This window comes from Meriones unguiculatus, chromosome 8 (genome assembly GCF_030254825.1).
Source record: "Meriones unguiculatus strain TT.TT164.6M chromosome 8, Bangor_MerUng_6.1, whole genome shotgun sequence".
Lineage (NCBI taxonomy): Eukaryota > Metazoa > Chordata > Mammalia > Rodentia > Muridae > Meriones > Meriones unguiculatus.
In genome coordinates, this window is record NC_083356.1 from 4,507,782 (window position 1) to 4,529,929 (window position 22,148).

At 47.5% G+C, this 22,148-nt stretch overlaps 1 protein-coding gene across 1 annotated transcript; it reads left to right on the plus strand.

The window, feature by feature from the left end:
- The first annotated feature begins 3,202 nt into the window (after positions 1–3,202).
- On the plus strand, positions 3,203–21,559 carry Ddx23 (DEAD-box helicase 23). The gene is made up of 17 exons (XM_021634900.2): positions 3,203–3,338; positions 8,215–8,420; positions 9,933–10,043; positions 13,669–13,762; positions 14,219–14,284; positions 14,731–14,869; positions 15,200–15,333; positions 15,435–15,547; positions 15,770–15,913; positions 16,008–16,233; positions 16,525–16,670; positions 16,890–17,067; positions 17,699–17,941; positions 19,064–19,215; positions 19,432–19,540; positions 20,228–20,402; positions 20,734–21,559. The coding sequence occupies exons 2-17, from the start codon at positions 8,215–8,217 to the stop codon at positions 20,955–20,957; spliced, it is 2,460 nt and encodes an 819-aa protein (XP_021490575.1). The 5' UTR covers positions 3,203–3,338; the 3' UTR covers positions 20,958–21,559.
- The last annotated feature ends 589 nt before the right edge of the window (positions 21,560–22,148 follow it).

The following is a 22,148-nucleotide window of genomic DNA, read 5'->3' on the forward strand; positions in this document are numbered from 1 at the left end:
GCCATCATGTCTGGGTCCCAAGCCTAGCTTTTAAATGTGCACTTAGAATGTGTTTTCCTTTGCTTCTCTTCTTGTCTGTCTTTTCTCCTTCTTCCCACCTATCCCACTTTCAGTCTTGTTCTCTAGAGCTCTTTTTTTAAGAAAGTGCTTTGTTGAATTGCCCAGAATGGGCTCAAACTCTGGCTTTAAGGGTTACTTTCATGTCAGCCTCCTGAGTAGCTGGCACTCCTCACTCTGTGTTTGGCAACATGAGAGGCTTTCTTCTTATTTATTTGTTTGTTCTGTGGGGAGGGTAGGAGTTGAGACTGGGTCTTTGTTTGTTTGTTCTTATTTATTTGTTTCTGTTTGTTTGTTTTCTTGGTTTTTTGGACAGGGTTTCTCTGGGTAGCTCTGGATGTCCTGGAACTCGCTCTGTAGATCAGGCTGGCCTGGAACTAACAGAGATCTGCCTGCCTCTCCCTCCCTCCATTGCAGGGACTAAAGGGGTACACTACTCACCACTGCCTGGGTCTTATGCAGTTTAGGTTGGTCTTGAAGTTACTATGTAGCTAAGGATAGTCTGAACCCTGATACTTGTCCCTTCACTTAACAAGTGCTGGTGTTACAGGCATGCATCATCACACCTGGCAAGAATATTAACTTTTGACTGCCTTGCTAGTCCATCCTGTAAGGCAAGGAGTATTATTATTTTCATTTTATAAGTGAAGAAAGAGAAAAGCCTATATACTATATACTATGAATATTATATAGTGTACACAATATGTATTATGTAATCACATATTATATAATATACAATATATAATTTAGTTATAGAGCATAATGTATTATGTAATTTTATATATTATATAATATACATATTATATATGTATTCTATATAACATGTAGAAAGTCATACTGATAGTGACTGAGGCAGGATTCAAACCAAGTTTCACTCTTAACTATACTACATGTAACCCTTATTGTTAGCTATGTTGCTAAACAGGAGATGCTTTGATCTTCCTAAGTATAATCTGGGGGCTGGAGAGCGGCTCACTGGTTAAAGTGCTTGCCTTGCAAACATGAGGGTCTGAGTTCAATTCCCTGAACCCACATAAAGCTGCATGTGCTACATGTCTGTAATCGTGGTGCTTCTACAGTGAGACAGGGTGAAGGGCAAGGACTGAGACTAGGTGGCTGCGTGACCTCCATGTGAGTGCCCAGCCTGCGCCTGTACACATGAACACACATCACACACACACCGAACACAAACATACCAGCAACAGTCTTTATGGCCTTAATTACAAGAATACATATTTGTAAGAGAGCTAGAAGAGTTGAATCGACAAGTATTTTGAAGATTGGTGTCTTTCTTACATGTGTTGTGGGAATTACAAAGCACCAGGGGACTGTTACTGAGAATTTAGATAAGCTTTTTCATCTTTCTTAGTCTCAATTTACTCTCTCTCTCTCTCTCTCTCTAAGTATTCGTTTCAGGCTTGCAGGGATGGCCCAGCAGTTAAGAACACTGGTTACTCTTCCAAAGGATCTGGGTTTGATTCCCAGCACCCACGGCAGCTCTCAACCCTGTATGACTCCGTTTTCAGGGGCTTTGACACCCTGGGGCTTCGTTATGCTGCAGGTACCATGAGGTACACATATGCATACAGGCAGAACCTCCATACACCTAAATTTAAAATAAATAATTCTAGATGCATCACCATTACTGTGTGTACGTACACAGGATAGTATTCTGAAATAGGGAAAGGTAAGGATTCTGAAATCAAGTCAACCTGAAGAATTCAGATTCCCTTTTTTTTTTTTTTTAGCTTTGTGGACAGATGGTTACGAGGCCACACTTTATCAATAAAATCAAAGAATGCCCATCTTATGCTCTTATGACAATTAAGTAAGACAAGAAACATTGGAAGACTGTCAATCAATAGTTGAAGGTTTTTAAAGTTCCTAGCCACCACTGGTCTGTTGGTTTTTTGTTATGGTTTGCTTGGCTAGGTTTGGTTTGGTTAGGGTTTCAGTCTGTGAGTGGGGAGCCCTCTAGTGTTCATTATACCCAGTAGACCTCAGAAGGATTGAGTCCTTCCTGCACTAGAATGGCAATGTCAAAGGCTGCGAGAGCTCCCCTCAAGTCTCCTAAACTGCACAGAGGCCCTGTGAAGTTGTGTTTGTGGATTAGGGTGTACTCTGAAACTCTGTGAAAGAATGCACAGAGTGAAAACCCAGAATGGACGCTGGAGAGGTAAGAAGGCTCTGCGGCTAAGAGCACTGGCTTTTCCTCTAGAGAACCTGCGCTCCATCCCCAGCTCACAACTGTCTGCAACTCCAGTTCCAGGGGATCTGACACCCTCACACCGACATACATGCAGGCAAAACACCAATGCACGTAAAATTAAAATAGAATAAATTAAAAAAATAAAACCAACAACTATGTAGAATTCAAACAAAACTTATGATGGGAAAATATTGTAAAAGGAAATACTGGGTTGTTTTGGCCGGTGCTGATGGTGGCATTTGAACCGAAGATAAAGGAAGTAGGTATGTGACTAGAAGAAAAATTCAGCAGACTGATATAGGGAGAACCTAAAGGAAGAAATTGACAACAAGTAGCCCAGGCAGGCAGATTCTGAAGAGCAAGAAAACAGGAAGCCAGGGCCCCATTCGGAATGTTGAGTAAACAGTAAGCCAGTTTAGGAGAAAGTCCTTCCAGGGAAGCCTTTGGAATGCTGGCTTAGTATTTATTGTGTGTGTTGGGGGGGGGCGGTTTGGGGAGTATTAAGGAATTCACCCACCGAGGGCTGAAGGTTGCTAAGATACCTTCCTTCGATTGGAGTAGCTCTACCGTGAAAACTGTACTACCTTCATTGTGAAATACTATGCTACTCAAGTTAACTAGTCTTTAATAAAACAGAGGCAATAATGTCTCTCATGATTTTTATAAAAAACAATTTTTCAAAAACAGTACATTATTTGTTACCGTAAAAATTCCCTCGCTGTAAGCTGCCCGCTAGGACTGCGGTTAAACTGCAGTATCTACTAGAAGACTCCAGAAAGACTGCACCGCAGGAGAACTTTGTAGGTGGGAAGTCAACACTTGGGTAATAGTCTCTTTCACAGACGCCGAACCACACTACCCAGAAGACCTCGCGGCCCGACCGGCCCTCGCGCCGTGCATTCCGGGATTGGTAGTTTTCGGAGCTAATTCGTCAAATCGCGCAGTGCAGACCCAGGAACTCGCCTTCCCGGCTCCCCGCGCGGCCAGGCTGCTCCTTCGCGATCAGGAAACGCGAAAGATGGCGACTGCTCGGCGACGTTGAGGCCGCGTTAGGCGGTTCAAGCGCGGGGTGGTGAGTCTTGGGCGGTGGAGGCGGATCCCACGAGTTTGCAGAGTGGGTGAGGAGCGGGGAGATAGCCGTGGCCTCAGCCTCTGGGGCCGGACAGGGAAGAACGCCTCAGGGAAGGGGCACGAGCCGGGGAAGCTCTGGCAGGCAGGAGCCAAGGGGCGCGGGCCCCGGGAAGTGTTGGCTGCCTGGGGCACATGCCACCTCCAGGACTATGGTATGAGCCCAGACTTTGGCCCATGGACACCGCTCTTGCTATACGTCAGCCTGACCTTATTCTTGTTCCCTTACTTCGGCCAGACCGGAACTCAGATGTACTCCCAGAAGCCAGTCCCTGACATCTCGCCTCGGCTTCGGCAGTATTATTGCTTTTGTCGGAAACTAGTTCTAACCCTCACCCACAATTGCACATCTTCAAATTGTGCTTATACTTTAAATATCTCAGGAGCCGCTTCCTCTTTTACGAATGGAAAGACACACGGCTACTTTGGATACTCGCAACACTTCATCTGAGCTCTCTTCATCTTGGCGCGTCTCAGGCCTTCTGCTGCTTCTTTGGACAGAATTTCATTTTGTAACCTCCACAGGGCCTAGAACTGAGCCTTGCACATAGTAGCGCTTGTTTTAACAGTTAAATGAAAGTAATCTGCCTTTGCCCTTCAACACAGTTGGGGAGCACGGCCAGGGTCCTCTAAAACAGTATTGCCTGTGCTTACAGTTTTTGGTTTTGCAGATAGGGTCTCTCGTAGTTCAAGCTGCCCTGAACTTGGTATGAAGCTTAGTCTGTTCTGTCTCTGAACTCTCAGTACTGCCTTTACCTTTCTAGTGCCAAGATTACAGTCGTGAACTGCTAAGCATTTTCAGTGGCTCATATATGTATGTATACACACACATAAGTACTTCGTTGTAAATCACCAGAGTGACTTCTTTTCTAATGTAATTTTTGGTTGTAACATACTCCACTTACAGCTCTTCAAATGTTCTTACTGAGATTAAGTTGAAATTCCGATGCCTTTGCCCCTACCAGAGCATTTGGCTTTTTGTTGTCATTGTCTTCCGGACACTCCACTCAAGTTTGTATTCTTTTTTGCTGCCATTGAAATAGCTGTAGTGAAAGCCATCAGCAATCTCCACTGCCTCCAAATCTCTGGTTCCTCTTCTTGGTTTTACGTTGAAAGTTAAGTGCCTTCGCCCTGGTTTCTGACAGTTTCATGATTTGTGTGTGTTTGTATAAGTGTAAATGGTTTTCATGTGCCTGGTGCCTGAGGAGGTCAAAACAAGTTATTGATCGCCTGGAGCTGCAGGTGGTTATGAGCCATCATGTGGGTGCTGGGAACCAAATCCAGGTCCTCTAGGGGAGCAGCCAGTGCTCTTAACACTGACTCATCTCGCCAGCCCCCAACCTTATCTTTTTTTAAAAAAATGTTTCTCTATCTATCCACCTACCTACCTATCTTTCTTTCTTTCTTTTTTCTTTCTTTCGTGGTTGTAGGAGACATGTGTGCAACATTGCCATATGTAGAGGCCAGAGCACAATTTGTGGAAATCAGCTCTGTCTCTATCATGCTGGTCCCAGCGATCAAGCTCAGATGGTCAGGTTTGGTAGCAGCCATGTTTTCCCACTGAGCCATCCTGTGGCCCTCAAACTGACCTTATCTGGAATTAGCTTCCCTTTGAGTCAGTCCCCATTCAGCTGCAGTCTCTAGAGAATGTCATGCTAAGCTGGTTGTTGCCCCAGTGCCCTGGTGCTTGCTGTCTATCTGTGGGCTCTTTTTCCTGATCCTTCCATGGCTGTTTCTTCATTGGATCTCAGTGTAAATGTCAACCTAAAAATTCTTCCCTGAGAATTCTCTTGTTTGTATCTCCATATCATGTTACCCTGTTTGGTTATCTTTTTCGGTGTTTGTTCTGAGAGTCTGAAATAATGTGCTACACTGAATTCACGCTCGATGAAGTCAGAGACTTTGTTTACTGTCTCATCTCCAGGACCAGAAAAGCTTCTGGTCCTAACAGGTGCTCAGTACATTCTTGTTGAAAGAATGAGGCCAGACGAGGTGGTGTGAGCTTTAATTTCAGCATTTGGGACTAAGAGCAGAGGCAGGCAGATCTCTGTGACTTTGAGGCCATCTGGCCTACATAGTGAGTTCTAGGCCAGCCAAGGGCCATGTTGAAAGACGCTGTCCCCAAACCAAAAAAACAAAGCAAAACAACAGTAACAACAAAAACCAAACAAAAGAGTGAACAAGGTCCAGCATGCCTTATAGAAAAAACAACTTTTCTCTTGGTTATTTTCTAAGGGCTATAAGTAGGATAGACATATTGTGAAATGCATGATGTCCTGATATGGAATAGTCTGTCATATTTTTTTTTAGTTAATTATGGGATAAAAATAGTTGTCTTCACCTTTAGAAAGTGTTATTTGTTCATTTTGGTTTTCTCATCCTTAAATTTTCCCTTCTTAAGCATATGGCAGTTACTGGCACAGGAAAGGAGGATTGTAAGAAAATGCTTAAGACGCTGAGACTCCAGCTGAGTCATTTGGAATTAAAAAAAAAAAAATCATAGGATAATGTGCTCCAAGTCATAGGGACAGTGATGGATAGAGGCAGTTTCTGACTTGTGTCCCCTTAACCCCTAGCAAAGTTGTTGAGCAGTTGGCAGCAGTATACCCCAGAGAGGAGGGGAATAGATCAGATTCCTGCCCAAGCCTCTCAGGATGAGAGTAGTTAGGCCTGTCTACTACTGAGCAGAGTGTCAGGCTGAGAGGATCTCAGGAGAGAGGTAAGTCAGGACTTCTAGTTGGGACACTTTCTGTTGCTTAATGTTTTCTATCGACATAATTCTAGTTTCCCAGGAAGTTAGAAAAAAATGTGCTTGGAGCTCCTGTGCATCCTTCACCACACTTTCTCATTGCTTAACTAGAGATATAGTGCCGTGTGTGTGTCTGAGTCTGTGAATGTGTCTGTGTGTATGTGTTGGTCAGAGGTTGACATCAGTTGTCACTTTCTACCTTATTTTACTTTATTTAAAAATCCTTGACATTTCACATTTATTTATTGTGTGTGTGTGTGTGTGTGTGTGTGTGTACACTCACTTGCCATAGTGCACGTGTGGAGGTCAGGGGTCAGTTCTTTCCTTCTACTGTGTAGGTTCTGGGGATCAGACTCAATTTATCAGACGTGCCAGCGAGCACCTTTTCCCAGAACCACCTCACTGGCACAATTCCTTGAAACAAAAGTCTCGCTGAACCTATGGACTTGCTTAGGCTGGCTGCTGGGCAGTAGGGACCATCTATCTGCCGGAGTGCCGCCGGGTTACGAGTGCATGCACCATACCTGGCTCTTCACATGGCCACTGGGCCCATGTCTGGTCTTTATGCTTGTTTAGTAGGCACCGTATAGATGAGCCGTTTCCCCAGCCCCTGGAGGTGCAGTTCTTTAAATCGGAGGGAAGTGGTTTGTTTCTCCTCTGGTGGTTTGTTTTATTGTTTTTAAAATTTACCTTTATTTTTGTGTGCATTGGTGTTTGGCATGCATGTATGTCTATGTGACGGTGTCAGATCTTGGAGTTACAGACAGTTGTGAGCTGCCGTGTGGGTGTTGGGATTTGAACCTGGGTCCTCTGGAAGAGCAGTCAGTGCCCTTAATTGCTGAGCCATCTTTCCAGCCCCTTGTTTTCTTTTTTAAATGGTGTTGATTGTTTTTTGTTTTGTTTTGTTTTGTTTTGTTTTGTTTGAAACAGTAGTCCTGGCTAGCCTAGCTGGTCTGGTCTTGAACCACAGCTGCCCCTGACTGCTGCATTTTGAGTGCTGTGGTTATCGGCTGCAGGTGTGTGGCCCCACATCTAGCTCTGTGTTGTTAGACTGCAAACCTCCTGCTAAAATTTTTCTCTCTTTGAGTTTTTCTTACGAGCTCAAGAGAATCTTCTAGAATCTTTTATCTTGGCTGGGCATGTTGGTACACACCTTTAATCCTAACACTCAGGAGGCAGGCAGATTTTTTATTTTGAGGTTATCATGGTCTACGTAGTGAGTTCCAGGCCGGCTGGGGCTACATAATGAGAATCTGTTCCCAAAAGAGTACCCGTGTGTGTGTAAGAGGACAACTTGCCAGGTGTTGGTTCTCCTACCATGTGGGTCCCAGGCAGCAAACTCAAGTCATCAGACTTGGCAGTGGGCAGCGTTACCCCCTGAACCAATTTGCTAACCCAGGAAAATTTATGCCTATTAGGTGATGGCTGATCACGGTGGGCTGGTGCACCCAATGGATACCTAGAAATAGAATTGTGTGGCGTTTGCTTACATTCTCCCCACCCCCAGAAGAGTCTTAGTCTGTTGCCCAGGCTGTCCTAAAGCTCACTGCTTAACCCAGGCTGGTCTTGAATGTGTCATTTTTCTCCTGCATCACCTTCCCAGCTGCTGGGATTACAGGTGTACGTCAATGCATTTGACTTATAACACATCTTTTTAATAATGTTTTTGTAGTTTAATTACAAAACACGGTAGTATTCTCATTGTGTATGTTTAGAAGTGAGTCCACTCAGGTGTGGAAGCCTCTAATCTAGCACTTGAGAGGCTGGGGCAAGAAGATCACGGTGGGTTGAAGCCCAGCCTGTGCTACAGAGTGAGGCCCTGTCTCGACATCTCATACTGAATATATAAGGAGAAATCATAAGGAGACAATATAGTGTAATGAATAAGAATGAGCTTTTCAAGCTAGACCACCAGGTCTTTGCTGTTTAGAATCTGTGTTACCTCAGGCGAGTTAGGGTATGTACCCGTGCCTCAGTTTCCTTATCTGTGAAGGGGTTATACTAACCCACGTATTGACTGTTGGGAGATTTGCTGAGCTATACGTGATGTGTATTTGTCTTTCACACACAGATGGCAGGAGAACTGGCTGACAAAAAGGACCGAGATGCATCACCCAAGGACGAGAGGAAGCGATCGCGGACTCCTGATAGAGAGCGAGATAGAGACCGGGACCGAAAGTCCTCCCCATCTAAAGATAGGAAGCGGCATCGGTCGCGGGACCGGCGTCGGGGAGGTAGCCGTTCTCGCTCTCGGTCCAGGTCCAAGTCTACAGAGAGGTAGCGCGGCTTTTCCTTCTGTTACAGGAGAAGGGGGGCACGCTTGATGCCTCAGTATTTGCAGCTGCTTGTCATACACCTCCCCTTGTCCCAGGTGGACTGGAACGTCCGGTGTTCCTCACCCCAGCCTCCTGAGGCTGGTTATAGTGTTTCCATGACACCAGTGACCAGTTCCTGAAGACAGAAAATGAGCTTGTAAGGTGAAAGTTCCAGGTGGTCAGGCTCTTCTGTTGGTCACCGTCCATGGTCTGTCCTTCATCGTAATAAGTAGCCCTTTGACAGTGCCCTGGAAGATCCTCCTAAGAGCAGGAACTGTGTGCTAGTGTGGCTGCAGCCTGGGCTCAGCAGTACGGTGCTTGCTGTGCAAGCATGGTCCCTGAATGGGGATCCGGAGCACACAGGTAGGAAGACACGTGTGCTCTGCTCCCAGCTGTGGCAGGGCTTGCCTAGTCAGCCAGCCTTCCTAGCCAGTTGGTATACTACAGGCTCAGTGAGAAATCCTGTTTAAAAAAAAAAGACCAGGGAGACGGCTCAGCAGCCAGGAGCACTGACTGCTCTTCCAGAGGACCTAGGGTGAGTTTCTGAGATTCCTAACATCCACACAGTGGCTCACAACTGTCTGTAACTCCAGTTCAAGGGAACATGGTGCGGCCTCTTTGGGCAACAGGCACACATGTGATACTTGAACATATATGAAGGAAAACACATAAATCTATTTTATTATTTTAAGTGGAAGATCTGGGTAGATCTCTCAGTAGTAAGCATAAGGACCTAAGTTCAAATCCCCAGAACCCGAGTGAAAAGCTACGATTGCCTGTAATCCCTGGAAACAGGCAGGTGCCATGAGCTCATTAGCCAGGCGGCACAGCCAAAATGGTAAGCTTCCAGTTGAGTGAGAGACTATTAGTTAGGGTTTTCTGGCCTCCTTGAAAGGAAGGACTGGCTAGCATGGTGAGGGTGAGCAGGCAAAGAGCAAAAGCTTCCTTCTTCCTTGTCCTTCTGTAAATTTCCAGCAGACGGTGTGGCCCGGATTAGACCTATCTTAAAGGTGTGTCTTCTTACCTCAGAGATTTGGATTAGAAGTAGATCTTCCTACTTCAAATTAAGCAAAAATGCCTTACAGATGTGCCCTCCATTTTTGGGTTTTAGTTCCAGATGTAGTCAAGCTGACAGCCAAGTATAGCCATCACAGAGACCTTGTCTGTAAGACTGAGAGCTAGAGGAAGGCGCCTGATGTCCTGCTTGCACCTGCACACTACCATGCATTCACTGTGCACATACACACCACACACGTGTGCACACACGAGCTCATTGCGTGCGCGTGCACAAGAACGGAGGGTGATAGGAGACATTTGATGTCAACCCTCGCCGTCACGCATGTACACAAGGGTGTCTGCACAACTGAACACTGCACGCACATGCACAGATCTTACTAGAATTTCCTCATAATTCCCCTGAGTGAAGTAAGAACTCGAGGAATGTCGAGTGAGTTCTTCATTTTCTGTCTCCCAGAGAACGACGGCACAAGGAACGAGAGCGAGATAAGGAACGAGAGCGGAGCAAGAAGGAGCGGGACCGGGACAAGGATGGGCACAGACGGGACAAGGACCGCAAAAGATCCAGGTAACAGAATGACAGTGGGCTTTAAGGGGATGCTTCCAGCTCTCCCGCTCTGCAGCTCAGCTTCATGGGAAAAATTAGTAGATCCCGTTGGTAGTGTCTACTGAATGGTTTTCCTCAGAAAGGATGTGTCTTTTTCCATTTTTTTGTTTGATTAAACAATGTCTTCTTACATTGCCCTGGGTGGCCTGCAATTTCCCAGGTAGACCAGGCCTGCTTTGAACTTATTATCTCGTTATGGATGGCCTTGAACTCTCACTCCTTCTGCCTCTGCCTCAGAAGTGCTAGGATTGCAGATGTGAACCACTGTGCTCAGCTCAGTATATATGTTCTTTAGAAAGTAAAGTGGTGGGCTGGAGAGATGGCTCAGGGCTTAGGAGTACTGGCTGCTCTTCCAAAGGTCCTGAGTTCAGTTCCCAGCAACCGTATGGTGGCTCACAACCATCTATAGTGAGATCTGGTGCCCTCTTCTGGAATACAGGCATACATGCAGGATGAACATTGGATAAATAAATAAATCTTAAAAAGAAAGAAAGAAAGTAAAGTGGCTCTTCCTTAAAGCAGCCTATGACCTGTGAAAATGGTTAACTACTACTTGACCCAGAAAACCCTACAGAGTCAAGTAAATCAAGAAGTTGAAATCTTTATGCTCACTTTAAGACCACCTGTGTAACTGTCCCGGCTACCAAAGGTATTGAAAAGCCACCAGGTATTTGAAAGATGTCCCTTTAAAGAAGTAGAGTGCACCATCCTAGCAGTGAGATGATGGAGTCCGCAGGTGTGCCCAGGCCAAGTAGTGGGGCCAGACACAGGGTCAGTGCTCCCCAAACAGTGCTGAATTCACGCTGCTCACGCTTAGAAATGCAGAGTGATACTGAGCCTGAGGGTTTAGGTGTTGATTCTCCAGCCATTGAACAGCCAGGTGGCAGATATCTAAGATGCTCTGTTACCCTACACAGCTTGTGCTGGGATCAACTCCGTATGAGCCATCCACACTTAGATGATCCTCATAGAGAAGGAACAGGCTCCTTCCCAAGCCAGAAGATGCTCAGCAAAAGGAAAAGAAAGGAAACTTACGGCACAGGGGTTAATTCAGCATAAAATAGATGCAAATAAAAGTAAAAAATAAATAAAAATAAAGTAAGGTGGGGGTAGAGGGTTTAGTGGTTAGAGCACAAGGACTTGAGTTCTGATCTCAGCATCCACAGTGAAGGTCAGTGCTGCCTCTGTCTCCCACCTGACCTCACTGCTCTGATGGGCAGAGGCAGGAGGATTGCTGAGGCTTGCAGGCCACCAGCCTAGCTCCAGGTTCATTGAGAAACCCTGTCTCAAAGAAGCAAGGAAGGAAATGATCGAGCAAGACACGGAAACCTTCCTGTGGCCTCTGTGATACATATGTGTACACACACACACACACACACACGATCCAGAAAGTAAAATAATTAAGACTACATTTTGAGGTTCAGGTTATTCTTGGAACTAAGAAATTAATTTGAAAAACTTACTAGTTAATCAGACATTCCTGTAGCTCCATTATACCATTTGATTTCTTACCCAGGCTACACAAAATAAATTTAACAGAATGTCTTTTAAAACTTTTGATTTGGACTGGAGAGACCCCTCTGGTTAAGAGCACTTGCTGCTCTTGCAGAAGACCCTTGTTCAGTGCTGAGCCCTCAGTCAGGGCTTTCAAACTGCCCGTAGCCACAGCTCCATAGCTGCACAGCTACAGGTACACGCAGCCTCGGTTTCTAGAGCACCTGCACTCTCCTGCACATACCACAGACACACAGAATTAAAAATAAATTTATTTTATTTGTTTGAGACAGGGTTTCTCTGTATATCCCTGGCTGTCCTAGAACTCATTCTGTAGACCAGGCTGTCCTCAAACTCAGATCTTTCTGCCTCTGTCCTTTAATCCTGAGATTAAAGGGGTGTACCACTACCACCTGGCTAAAAATATATTCTTAATTTAAAAAAAAAAAAATTGTGGGGCTGGAGAGATGGCTCAGCGGTTAAGAGCACTGTTTGCTCTCCCAGAGGTCCTGAGTTCAATTCCCAGCAACCACATGGTGGCTCACAGCCATCTATACTGAGATCTGATGCGCTCTTCTGTCATGCAGGCATACGTCCAAATAGAGTGTTCATGTGTGTAAATAAAGGAATCTTTAAAAAAAAAAAATTGTGTGTGTGTGTGTGTGTGTGTGTGTGTGTGTGTGTGTTGCTGCATGTGTACATGTGCCCCATCTGTATGTGTGGTCCCCTCTGAAGTTGGAAGAGGGCATTGGATGCCCTAGGACCGGAGTTACAAGAGGTTCTGAGTTTGTGATCTGTCATGTGGGTGCTGGGAACTGAACCTGCGGCCTCTGCAAGATCAGCAAGCACTGTTTTTTTTAAGGATTTAGTTATTTTATGTATACAGTGTTCTGCCTGCATGTACACCTGCACACAGGAAGAGGGCACCAGATCACATTATAGATGGTTCTGAGCCATCATGGTTGCTAGGAGTTGAACTCAGGCCCTCTGGAAGAGCAACCAGTGCTCTTAACCTCTGAGCCAGTTCTCCAGTTCCCAGCAAGAGCTCTTTACCGATGATGTCTTTTCTCTGGAAATTTAATATGCAGGGTTTTCCCTTTCTTTAAAGCTGAACAGATATTGATTATTAAGGATAAAGTGAGGAAGACTGGCAAGATGGTTCAGCAGGTTACAGCACTTGCTGACCAACAAGTGTAATGATCTGAGTTTGATCTCCGGTACCACAGGGCACATACACGCACAGTGGGAATAAAGGTGTTTGCCACCACTGCCTGGCTTTATTTTACATTAAAATTTTTTCTTTTATATCTTAAGATTATATTTATATCATTTCCTTTTTTCCTCCCCCTCTCTATACCCTTCCATATACCCCTCTGTGCTCTTTCAAATTCATTTTTTATTGTCATGTAATTGTTTCATATGTGTATGTGTGTGTGTTCTAAAATACGTAAGTACAATCTGCTCACGATGTACAGTATTACTTGAGTGTGTGTTTTTAGGGCTAGCCACTTGGTACTAGATTACTGGTTGCTTGTTCCTGGAGAGAACACTTTCTCTTGATCTCAGCATTCCTGAGTTGCCTCTAGTTCTTTGTGTAGAGTTGAGGTGGGCTTTCCCTGTCCATGTTGTTGTCCTTGTTCAGCTCATGTTAGGCAGTCATGTTGGTGAGACTTCGTGGGTGTGATTTTCCTTTCCTAAGACAAAGTCTCTCTATGTAGCCCTGGCAGTCCTGAAACTCTATGTAGACAGGCTGGCCTCAAACTCACAGAGCTGTCTGCTTACATCTGCTTCCTGGGCACTAGGATTAAAGGCTTGAGCCACCATACCCTGACTTGTTTGGAACTTTTGATGAAAGTGAAGGTCCACTATGGGGAAAGAGACTCAGGTAGAGTGTGGCCAGGGTAGGGCAGGATTGGGCTTCAGAGCAGCAGAGGGACTAGGCCTCGCCTAAGAGAGCTTTAGGTCGTGGTGGACGACCATGGCCAGTCTTGAGCAATAGGAGAACTTCTTCTGTTTTCTATGGAGCCTCAGCCTGAACCTCTCTCTGGGGCTGGGGTAAAAGAGCTGTGGACTTTCTCCTTTCTCCTTAAAGCTTGTCTCCTGGTCGAGGGAAGGATTTCAAGTCACGGAAGGACAAAGACTCTAAGAAGGGCGATGAGGATGAGCATGGTGACAAGAAACCTAAGGTAAAGAAGGCTGATGACTCAGTGAAGGGACAGAATCTTTTTACCCCCTTAAGACAGGGTCTCTGTGTAGTCCTGGCCATCCTTGAACTTACTCTCTCTGTAGTCCAGGCTGGCCTTGAACTCACAGACATCCACCTGCCTCTGACTCCTCAGTGCTGGATTTAAAGGTGTGTGCCGCTGCCACTACTACCAATGCCCAGTTAAGGAAGAATTTTTTTTTTTTAATGATTTCTTTATATTTTATATGTGCATTGGTGTTGTGGTTGCATATATGTGTGCATGGGGGTGTCAGATCCCCTGGGAACTGGAGTTATAGACAGTTGTGAGCTGCCTCTTAGGTGCTGAAAATTGAATCACAGTCCTCTGGAAGAGCAGCCAGTGCTCTTAACCTGTGAGACCTCTCCAGCCCCATGAGGGAGAATCTTTATAAACCAAGTTCCAATGTTTTATGTTCAGATCCAGCCACTGTCCCTGGAGGAACTTCTGGCCAAGAAAAAGGCTGAGGAAGAAGCTGAAGCTAAGGTAGGAATGTGGGGTCTGCACTAATACATTCTGGGCGCCATAACAAAATGCCACAAACTGGATAGTTTCACCGTCGGAGTTCTAGAAGTTAGGAGTCTCAGCTGCAGTGTCATTAGTTATCCCCTGCTCCTAGATGAAGATGCCTTTTCTTTCCTTACACGGTCACTTCTGTGAGCGCTTGTGTCCCATAGTGTGAGTTCTCTGTTGTTATTTTCTCATGACCTGCCATACTAGGCAGCTGCTGGGTTATGGCCATGCCACCCAAATGTACCTGCAGCCCTCTTTTTCCTTATGATGATGAGGGAAAGCTTTAGTGCATAGCAGAATCCTAGGCCTCTGTGTGTTTTATCAGACTATTGATTATCTAAGCGAGTGTTTAGGGGCTTCCTGCTGTCTCCCTGGCAGTGATGTGCCCTAGACTCTTAACATTCCCTTCTGTCTTGAAGCCCAAGTTCCTCTCCAAAGCAGAGCGGGAGGCTGAGGCTCTGAAGCGGCGGCAGCAGGAGGTGGAAGAGCGCCAGAAGATGCTTGAGGAAGAAAGGAGGAAAAGGAAACAGTTCCAGGATCTGGGCAGGAAGATGCTGGGTTTGTTTTCTGTTCTGTATACAAAGGATGGAGTGAGATTATGGACAGAGAGAAACCTAGATGGAGCTGGAGCTCCATGGTAGAACTTGCCTTCCACGCAGAAGGCCCTGGGCTTGATCCTCAACTGTTGCAAAGAGATAGGGGAGGGTGGAGGATAGGAACTTGTTTGTTCCAGAGTTTGGAAGAGGAAAAGTGGTGGAAGTTTGTGGGAATATATTAGGTCTTCTTTCTGCCATGTGTCCACTTGGTTTCCTCATTTACACCTATTGACTGGATTCCTTTCAAGACCTCTTCTGCCCACTGAGTTCCTGCAACTTTCCTTCTTTGCAGAAGATCCTCAGGAGCGGGAGCGCCGGGAACGGAGGGAGAGGATGGAACGTGAGACCAATGGAACGGAGGATGAGGAGGGCCGGCAGAAGATCCGGGAGGAAAAAGACAAGAGCAAGGAACTGCATGCTATTAAGGTGCCAGCCTTGTCCCTCACAAACGAGGATTGGGTATTTGCCTACGTTGTCTCTGATCTGGGCCTTGACACTGACAAGCTTTGTGCTCTCTCCCTGAGTAGGAGCGCTACCTCGGTGGCATCAAAAAACGGCGCCGAACAAGGCATCTCAATGACCGAAAGTTTGTCTTTGAGTGGGACGCATCTGAAGATACCTCCATTGACTACAACCCCCTGTGAGTAGCTTTGTGCCCACATACTGGGACATGGACACCAGGTGCTTCTAGGCAGAGCTGGCGACAGGAACAGTGAGATGGGCTGGAATGAGGAGTTGGTAGACTAGGAGTCCCCCAGCTTTCTGAGCATGGGAAGACGCCAGCTGGGGAGGAGAGGTGGTGCATGTCGGCAGTCTGCCCGCGGCTCCTGATGCTTCTCTTTCTACCTCTGTGTCATCCCAGGTACAAAGAACGACACCAGGTGCAGTTGTTGGGGCGAGGCTTCATCGCAGGCATCGACCTAAAGCAGCAGAAACGAGAACAGTCACGTTTCTATGGAGACCTGATGGAAAAGAGGCGGACCCTGGAGGAAAAGGAGCAGGAGGAGTGAGTAGTTGGGCTTAGGGTGGTTGAGCAGAACCCAGAGTCTATGGGAAGGAGTGTACTGATTTTGCTTAACCTCCATCATGCCTTGCTTCAGGGCAAGACTCCGCAAACTCCGTAAGAAGGAAGCCAAGCAACGCTGGGATGACCGCCATTGGTCCCAGAAGAAGTTAGATGAGATGACAGACAGGGACTGGCGGATCTTCCGTGAAGACTATAGCATCACCACCAAAGGTGGCAAGATCCCCAACCCCATCCGGTCTTGGAAAGATTCGTCTCTGCCCCCACATATCTTGGAAGTCATTGATAAGTGTGGCTACAAGGTAAAGGGGCAGATTGGCCCAGGACACCTGCCACTTCCTCTCTTATATTCCAGGACTGTAAATGTAGTTGGGACTGGAGAACTTTGTTCTTTCACTATTTGGTGTCTTCTCTGGCCATGCGCCAAACCAACTTTGCGTCACTCTCTGGCGGAACTGTGGGCCTTTAGGGGTTGTTTTTCATTGGGCCTCCTTTCCTATATGTCCCAGGCATACGGCAGCAGCGTGCTTTACATTAGCATGATCCCAGACATGGGATTTTCTACCCATTACTTTTGTTCTGGGCCACTGTAGGAGCCAACACCTATCCAGCGGCAAGCCATTCCCATTGGGCTACAGAATCGTGACATCATTGGTGTGGCTGAGACTGGCAGTGGCAAGACGGCAGCCTTTCTCATCCCCTTACTGGTCTGGATCACCACACTTCCCAAAATTGACAGGTAGGGCCAGCTAGTTGTCATTTGGGTGGATTGGCGGGTAGGAAAGATGAGGCAAACAAGAATCCATAGCTGTGTTGTTACCTTGTAGTCTGATTTTTACATGGGATCACCAACTTGCCCATTCCCATAGCTGCCCTTAAGAGTGGCTTTGTCATGCTCCCGCTTGTGGTTGGACAAGACCAAAGCTTATGAAGCTGTGGGACACCCCATTTACCACAGGATCGAAGAGTCAGACCAGGGCCCTTACGCCATCATTCTGGCCCCCACCCGTGAGTTGGCTCAGCAGATTGAGGAGGAGACCATAAAATTTGGGAAGCCACTCGGTATCCGCACTGTGGCTGTCATCGGTGGCATCTCCAGAGAAGACCAGGGCTTCAGGCTACGCATGGGCTGTGAGGTTTGTGAACTTTAATTAATTATATTAATAGATAGTAATTACCAATGCTAGTAATCAGCGGGCATTACAACCACCACATGGTAGTGGCAGAGAATGCACACTGTTTATAGATGAGGGTGAGGTTAATAACCGGTCTGCAGTGCCTCAGCTGCCCGTGGGCCTCGTGGAGGAGGGGCTGGTTTGTATCCGAGGCCTGTGTTCTTGTTAAACCGTGTTGCTGGCCTGCACTCTTTAGGTAGATGGAGAGATCCTTCAGGGGTCCAAGAGGTCTTGGGATCTAGGGGCCTAAGAGATTGGTTCTCGTGCGGACTTGTCAGTGTAATTCCTGCATGTGGCTCCTTCCACATAGTCCATAGCCTCTTTCCATCAAAGGGAGTTCCTCCTAATTCTGCTACTGTGGAACCCCTGGGTGTTGCTCAGAAGCCCCGTTCATTCCTGAAGGAAACTGAAGGTAGCAGGTGGTTTCATGGCGCTTCTTGGGGACCTTAAGTACCAAATCTGACTGGAGTTTAAGGTCCAAGTTCCTTAGCATTGACAGTCTGTTGCCGGAGTGGGTGGGTAGTTCACAGCAGAGAGAAAAAGAAGGGAGTTGCCTGCTAAGGCCATACACATGACTACGCTCTACCCCCAGATTGTGATCGCCACCCCAGGACGTCTGATCGATGTGCTGGAGAACCGCTACCTGGTGCTGAGCCGCTGTACCTATGTGGTTCTGGATGAGGCAGACAGGATGATTGACATGGGCTTTGAGCCAGATGTGCAGAAGATCCTAGAACACATGCCTGTGAGCAACCAGAAGCCGGACACTGATGAGGCTGAGGACCCAGAGAAGATGCTGGCCAACTTTGAGTCAGGAAAACATAAATACCGCCAAGTAAGGCAACTTTCTTGGGAGAAGTTGGGCCAGTTCCCGTCTGTTTTTAGACCCTCCTTGTCTAGGAAGGACCCTAGTGCACATGCTCCTGGCATGCTAGCAATGCCTGTGTGTAGTCCTCTGACAGTCCAAGGGGTGGAACCCTTTAGTTTAGCCTGGAAAGCTGATTCTAAAGAATGATGCTGCTGAAAGAAGAAGAAGAAGAAAAAAGTGCCACTTATGTGGCTCATGCCTAAAATCCCAACATTCAGGAGGCAGAGGCAAAAGGATTTCCTGAGATTGAGACTTGTCTTACATGTGAGTTACAAAGCAAAATCTTGCCCCAAAAAGCTAAACAAAAGTGAAGAATCAGGGACTGGAGAGATGGCACAGTGGTTAAGAGCACTGCTGCCCTTCCAGAGGACCTGGGTTCAATTCCCAGCACCATGTGGTTGCTATAAAGGGATCTGATGCCCTCTTCTGGCATAGAGGTGTACATGCAGAGAGAGCGTTCATACATTTTTTTAAAAATATATATTTTGTTTATTTATTATGTATACAATGTTCTATCTGCATATACACTTACATGCCAGAAGAAGACACTAGATCTTATTATAGATGGTTGTGAGCCACCATGTGGTTGCTGGGAATTGAACTCAGGACTTCTGGAAGAGCAGGCAGTGCTCTTAACCCCTGAGCCATCTCTCCAGCCCGCATTCATACATTTTAAAAAATTAATTAAAGATAAAGAAATAGAAAAGCTGGATGGTGGTGGTACTTGCCTTTAATCCCAACACTGAGGAGGCATAGGCAGATGAATCTCTGTAAGTTCAAGGCCAGCCTGATCTATAGAGTGAGTTCCAGGACAGCCAGGGTTACACAGAGAAACCTTATCTTGAAAAAGAAACAAACAAAAAAGGAATAATGATGCTACCTGGATCATAGTTGGCAGCAAATGCTCCCGGTCTTTCCTGGCATGAGAGGAAATGGTGAAGAATACGGTCTCCTGTTTTGGGGGTGACAAGTGTTAGATCTGTATCGAAGGACTCACTTAGTGTTTTAGCCCGAGTTGAGCTGCTTGTAGTGACAATGGGGTATGTAGTTCCATGGCCTGGGCCTGGGGCTGACCCTCCTGTTTTATAGACAGTCATGTTCACGGCTACTATGCCCCCAGCGGTGGAGCGTCTAGCCAGGAGCTATCTTCGGAGACCTGCTGTGGTGTACATTGGCTCTGCAGGCAAGCCCCACGAGCGGGTGGAACAGAAAGTCTTCCTCATGTCAGAATCAGAAAAGAGGTATGGGGGCAGCTTTGCTAGGAAACCTGGGGAGAGGGCTTTAGTCTGACAGTTTCCTTGTGAGGTGGCCGTGGGCTAGTTGCGTTGCTGTTTACATCTTCGCAATTTCTCTGTTGAGGAGCTTGGAGTTTGTTCATTACTGGGGTTGAATGTTTCACTATGTCTGGGGGGTATTGTGTATCTCATTTTTCTCCCTCCAACCCCCCCCCCCCCCAGGAAAAAGCTGCTGGCAATCTTGGAACAAGGTTTTGATCCACCCATCATCATTTTTGTCAACCAGAAGAAGGGTTGTGACGTGTTGGCCAAGTCTCTTGAGAAGATGGGGGTATGTCTGACAGGCAGAGCAAAGCTAACACTAGTGCTGCTGCTCCCTGAAGCTAGGGATGGAGTGGAGGGTGTCAGCTCCCGCTCTCTGTTTAGTCTGTGCAGCTATAACAGATCAGGGCCAAGAGAGCAGCGTGCTTTGAGGAAGGAAGAAAAACTGGTCAGTTACTAGGAATCCCATCCATTCCCTCACCAGCAGCCAGAGCCGCTGCGGGTCTCATTCTAACAGGGGTGAGAGTGGAGAGGCAGGTCCTGGCGGAGTGCAAGGCTGTGGAGGAGTGGGCCTACACTGCCAGCTGGTATGGCGAGGGGAGGCAGTGCTGATGATCAGCGTACTAAGAAGGCAAGAGGGTGTCCTCACCACTCAGCGCCTGATGTCCCTCACCTTCCCAGTCCCTGCTTCTGCCCAAGTCCCTTGCCCTAATTCTCCTGCAAAGCCTGTCATCTGCCTGACTCTTCTCTCATGACATTGCTCTGTCTGTGACCCTGCCCTGCCTGCTCCTCCACAGCCCTCATATTTTCCTTCGTTCTTGCTTGGGCTCACATGTTCTCTCCTCACTTCACTTGAATTTGATCTCTTTACTTCCTGGGCCCCTCCTACCTTCTGCCCTCTCCAGCCCTCCTTAGTCCCACCCTCTCTTTTCTCTCCCTGAGACCATTGTTTTCTACCTCACTGCTCTCCCAACAGTACAATGCCTGTACACTGCATGGTGGAAAAGGCCAGGAGCAGCGAGAATTTGCATTGTCCAACCTCAAGGCTGGAGCCAAGGATATTTTGGTGGCTACAGATGTGGCTGGTCGTGGTATTGATATCCAGGATGTGTCTATGGTTGTCAACTATGATATGGCCAAAAATATCGAAGGTGAGTGCCAGCAAAGGGGCTTCAGTTCAGGCTCAGGAGAGACTACTTGTCCTCTCCCTCCCAGAGACAGGGTGCGCTGAAAGCTGCTCTAGTCTGGGTGACATCACAGTGTGTAGGGTGAGACTTTGAGCTGTGTCAGGAGTGGGGCTGGAGAGCCTTAGTGTTGCCGTGCGACCAGTCAGCAGTGGAGATGGGAGGCAGGCAGAGGGGAGAGTATGGTGGTTCACCAGTGTAGACAGCAGGAGGTGGGTTGCTTGCCCATGGAGGCCAGTGGGGTGGAGGGTGCCTTGGACAGTGCTTTGGTCTGGAGTGACACCCTTCTGCTCCCCAGATTACATTCACCGAATTGGCCGCACGGGAAGAGCGGGCAAGAGTGGCGTAGCCATCACCTTCCTCACCAAAGAGGACTCAGCTGTGTTCTATGAACTGAAGCAAGCCATCCTGGAGAGCCCGGTGTCGTCTTGCCCTCCAGAGCTAGCAAACCACCCGGACGCCCAGCACAAGCCAGGCACCATCCTCACCAAGAAGCGCAGGGAGGAGACCATCTTCGCCTGACACGCCCCGGAGCTCGTGCCCCTGTCCCTGCGCTTATGCTTGGCTTCTGGGGCTCAGGAAAGTCAGAGTCCCTGGTCTAGAAGCCTGTGAAGTGGGCTCCAGAGGGACAGGAAGATGTGGGCGGCAGGAGGAGCAGACTCCGTCAGGGTTGGCCCGGCTCTGCCCCTTACAACCTCGCCGTTGTCCTGGTAATGGGCAGCTGCCTAGCCTGAGCAAACACCTGGCCACCTGGAGGGGACTTCTTCAGCACGTGTGCGACTGTGTACTGCAGTATCTTGTCGCCCTAAGTGGCCCAGGGGAGCTGGCATCATGACGATTGTGGACCTTGGACTCTGTCACTCTGACAACTGTGTTCTCATTTGGAGTTAAAACAGGTTGAGAGCCTTTAGAGCTGTGCACAGCCCAGGCCACAGGGTGCTGTGCACTCTAGGCGTCCCTCCCCCCGGGGATTTTTTTTTTTTTTTTTTTTTTTTTTTTTTTTTTAGATAGGGGGACAGGGTGGGCTGGCTGTGTTCATCATTAAGTCACTGAGTGAAATTTCTGTTTTCTATTCTCTGAGAAGATAAGTTTGTATGTTCTGAGAATAAATACATGAATATTAAGGTTGTATCTAGTTCTGGCTAAACTGCCCTTTCTGGGAAACAGTCCGCGAAAGCAGCATTGGCCAAGCAGGGCTCAGCTGAGAAAGTGGAAGGCAGTGACACTGAGAGGAAAGCCTAGCTTCTCAACTAGTGCAGTTATCTGTAGGAAGGCAGGCGGAGAGCATGGCTCCTGCTCTCCCGTGGGACGAGGGGCCTCTGTGCAGCTTAGCTTCCAGCTTTGCCCAGGGTGAGAGAAGCAGCTGGACCACTGCAGCCAGCATGTGCCGCATCTGGCTTCCCCTGCTCATGGGAAGAAGGTGGTGAGGGAGGAGTCAGCACTGGAGGTCTCCAGGGGCGGGCTCAGCTGACTCAGGACTTAGGAGAACCACAGATCTCTGGCCTCTGTTTCACGCAATGCTCTCCTTTGCCCAAGGTAGGGAAGCTTGTGAATTGGGGTTGCAGCTACTTATGGGGCCCTCTGGCCCGAGGCAGGGGCAGTGGGAAGATTTGACTGTAGCTTCCTCTCTTAGAGGAAGTTCCTGTTGGACGGCCAACTCCCTCCAGACACCGGGCCTGGGCTGCAGTGTGCCCAAAAATACAGCTGCTGTTT

Excerpts from the sequence above, each read along its gene's own strand:
- Ddx23 (XM_021634900.2), top strand. The coding sequence starts at position 8,215 with ATGGCAGGAGAACTGGCTGACAAAAAGGACCGAGATGCATCACCCAAG. Across the intron at positions 10,044-13,668 it reads AAGGACCGCAAAAGATCCAG|CTTGTCTCCTGGTCGAGGGA; the intron begins GTAACAGAATGA and ends TTCTCCTTAAAG. Across the intron at positions 14,870-15,199 it reads TCTGGGCAGGAAGATGCTGG|AAGATCCTCAGGAGCGGGAG; the intron begins GTTTGTTTTCTG and ends CCTTCTTTGCAG.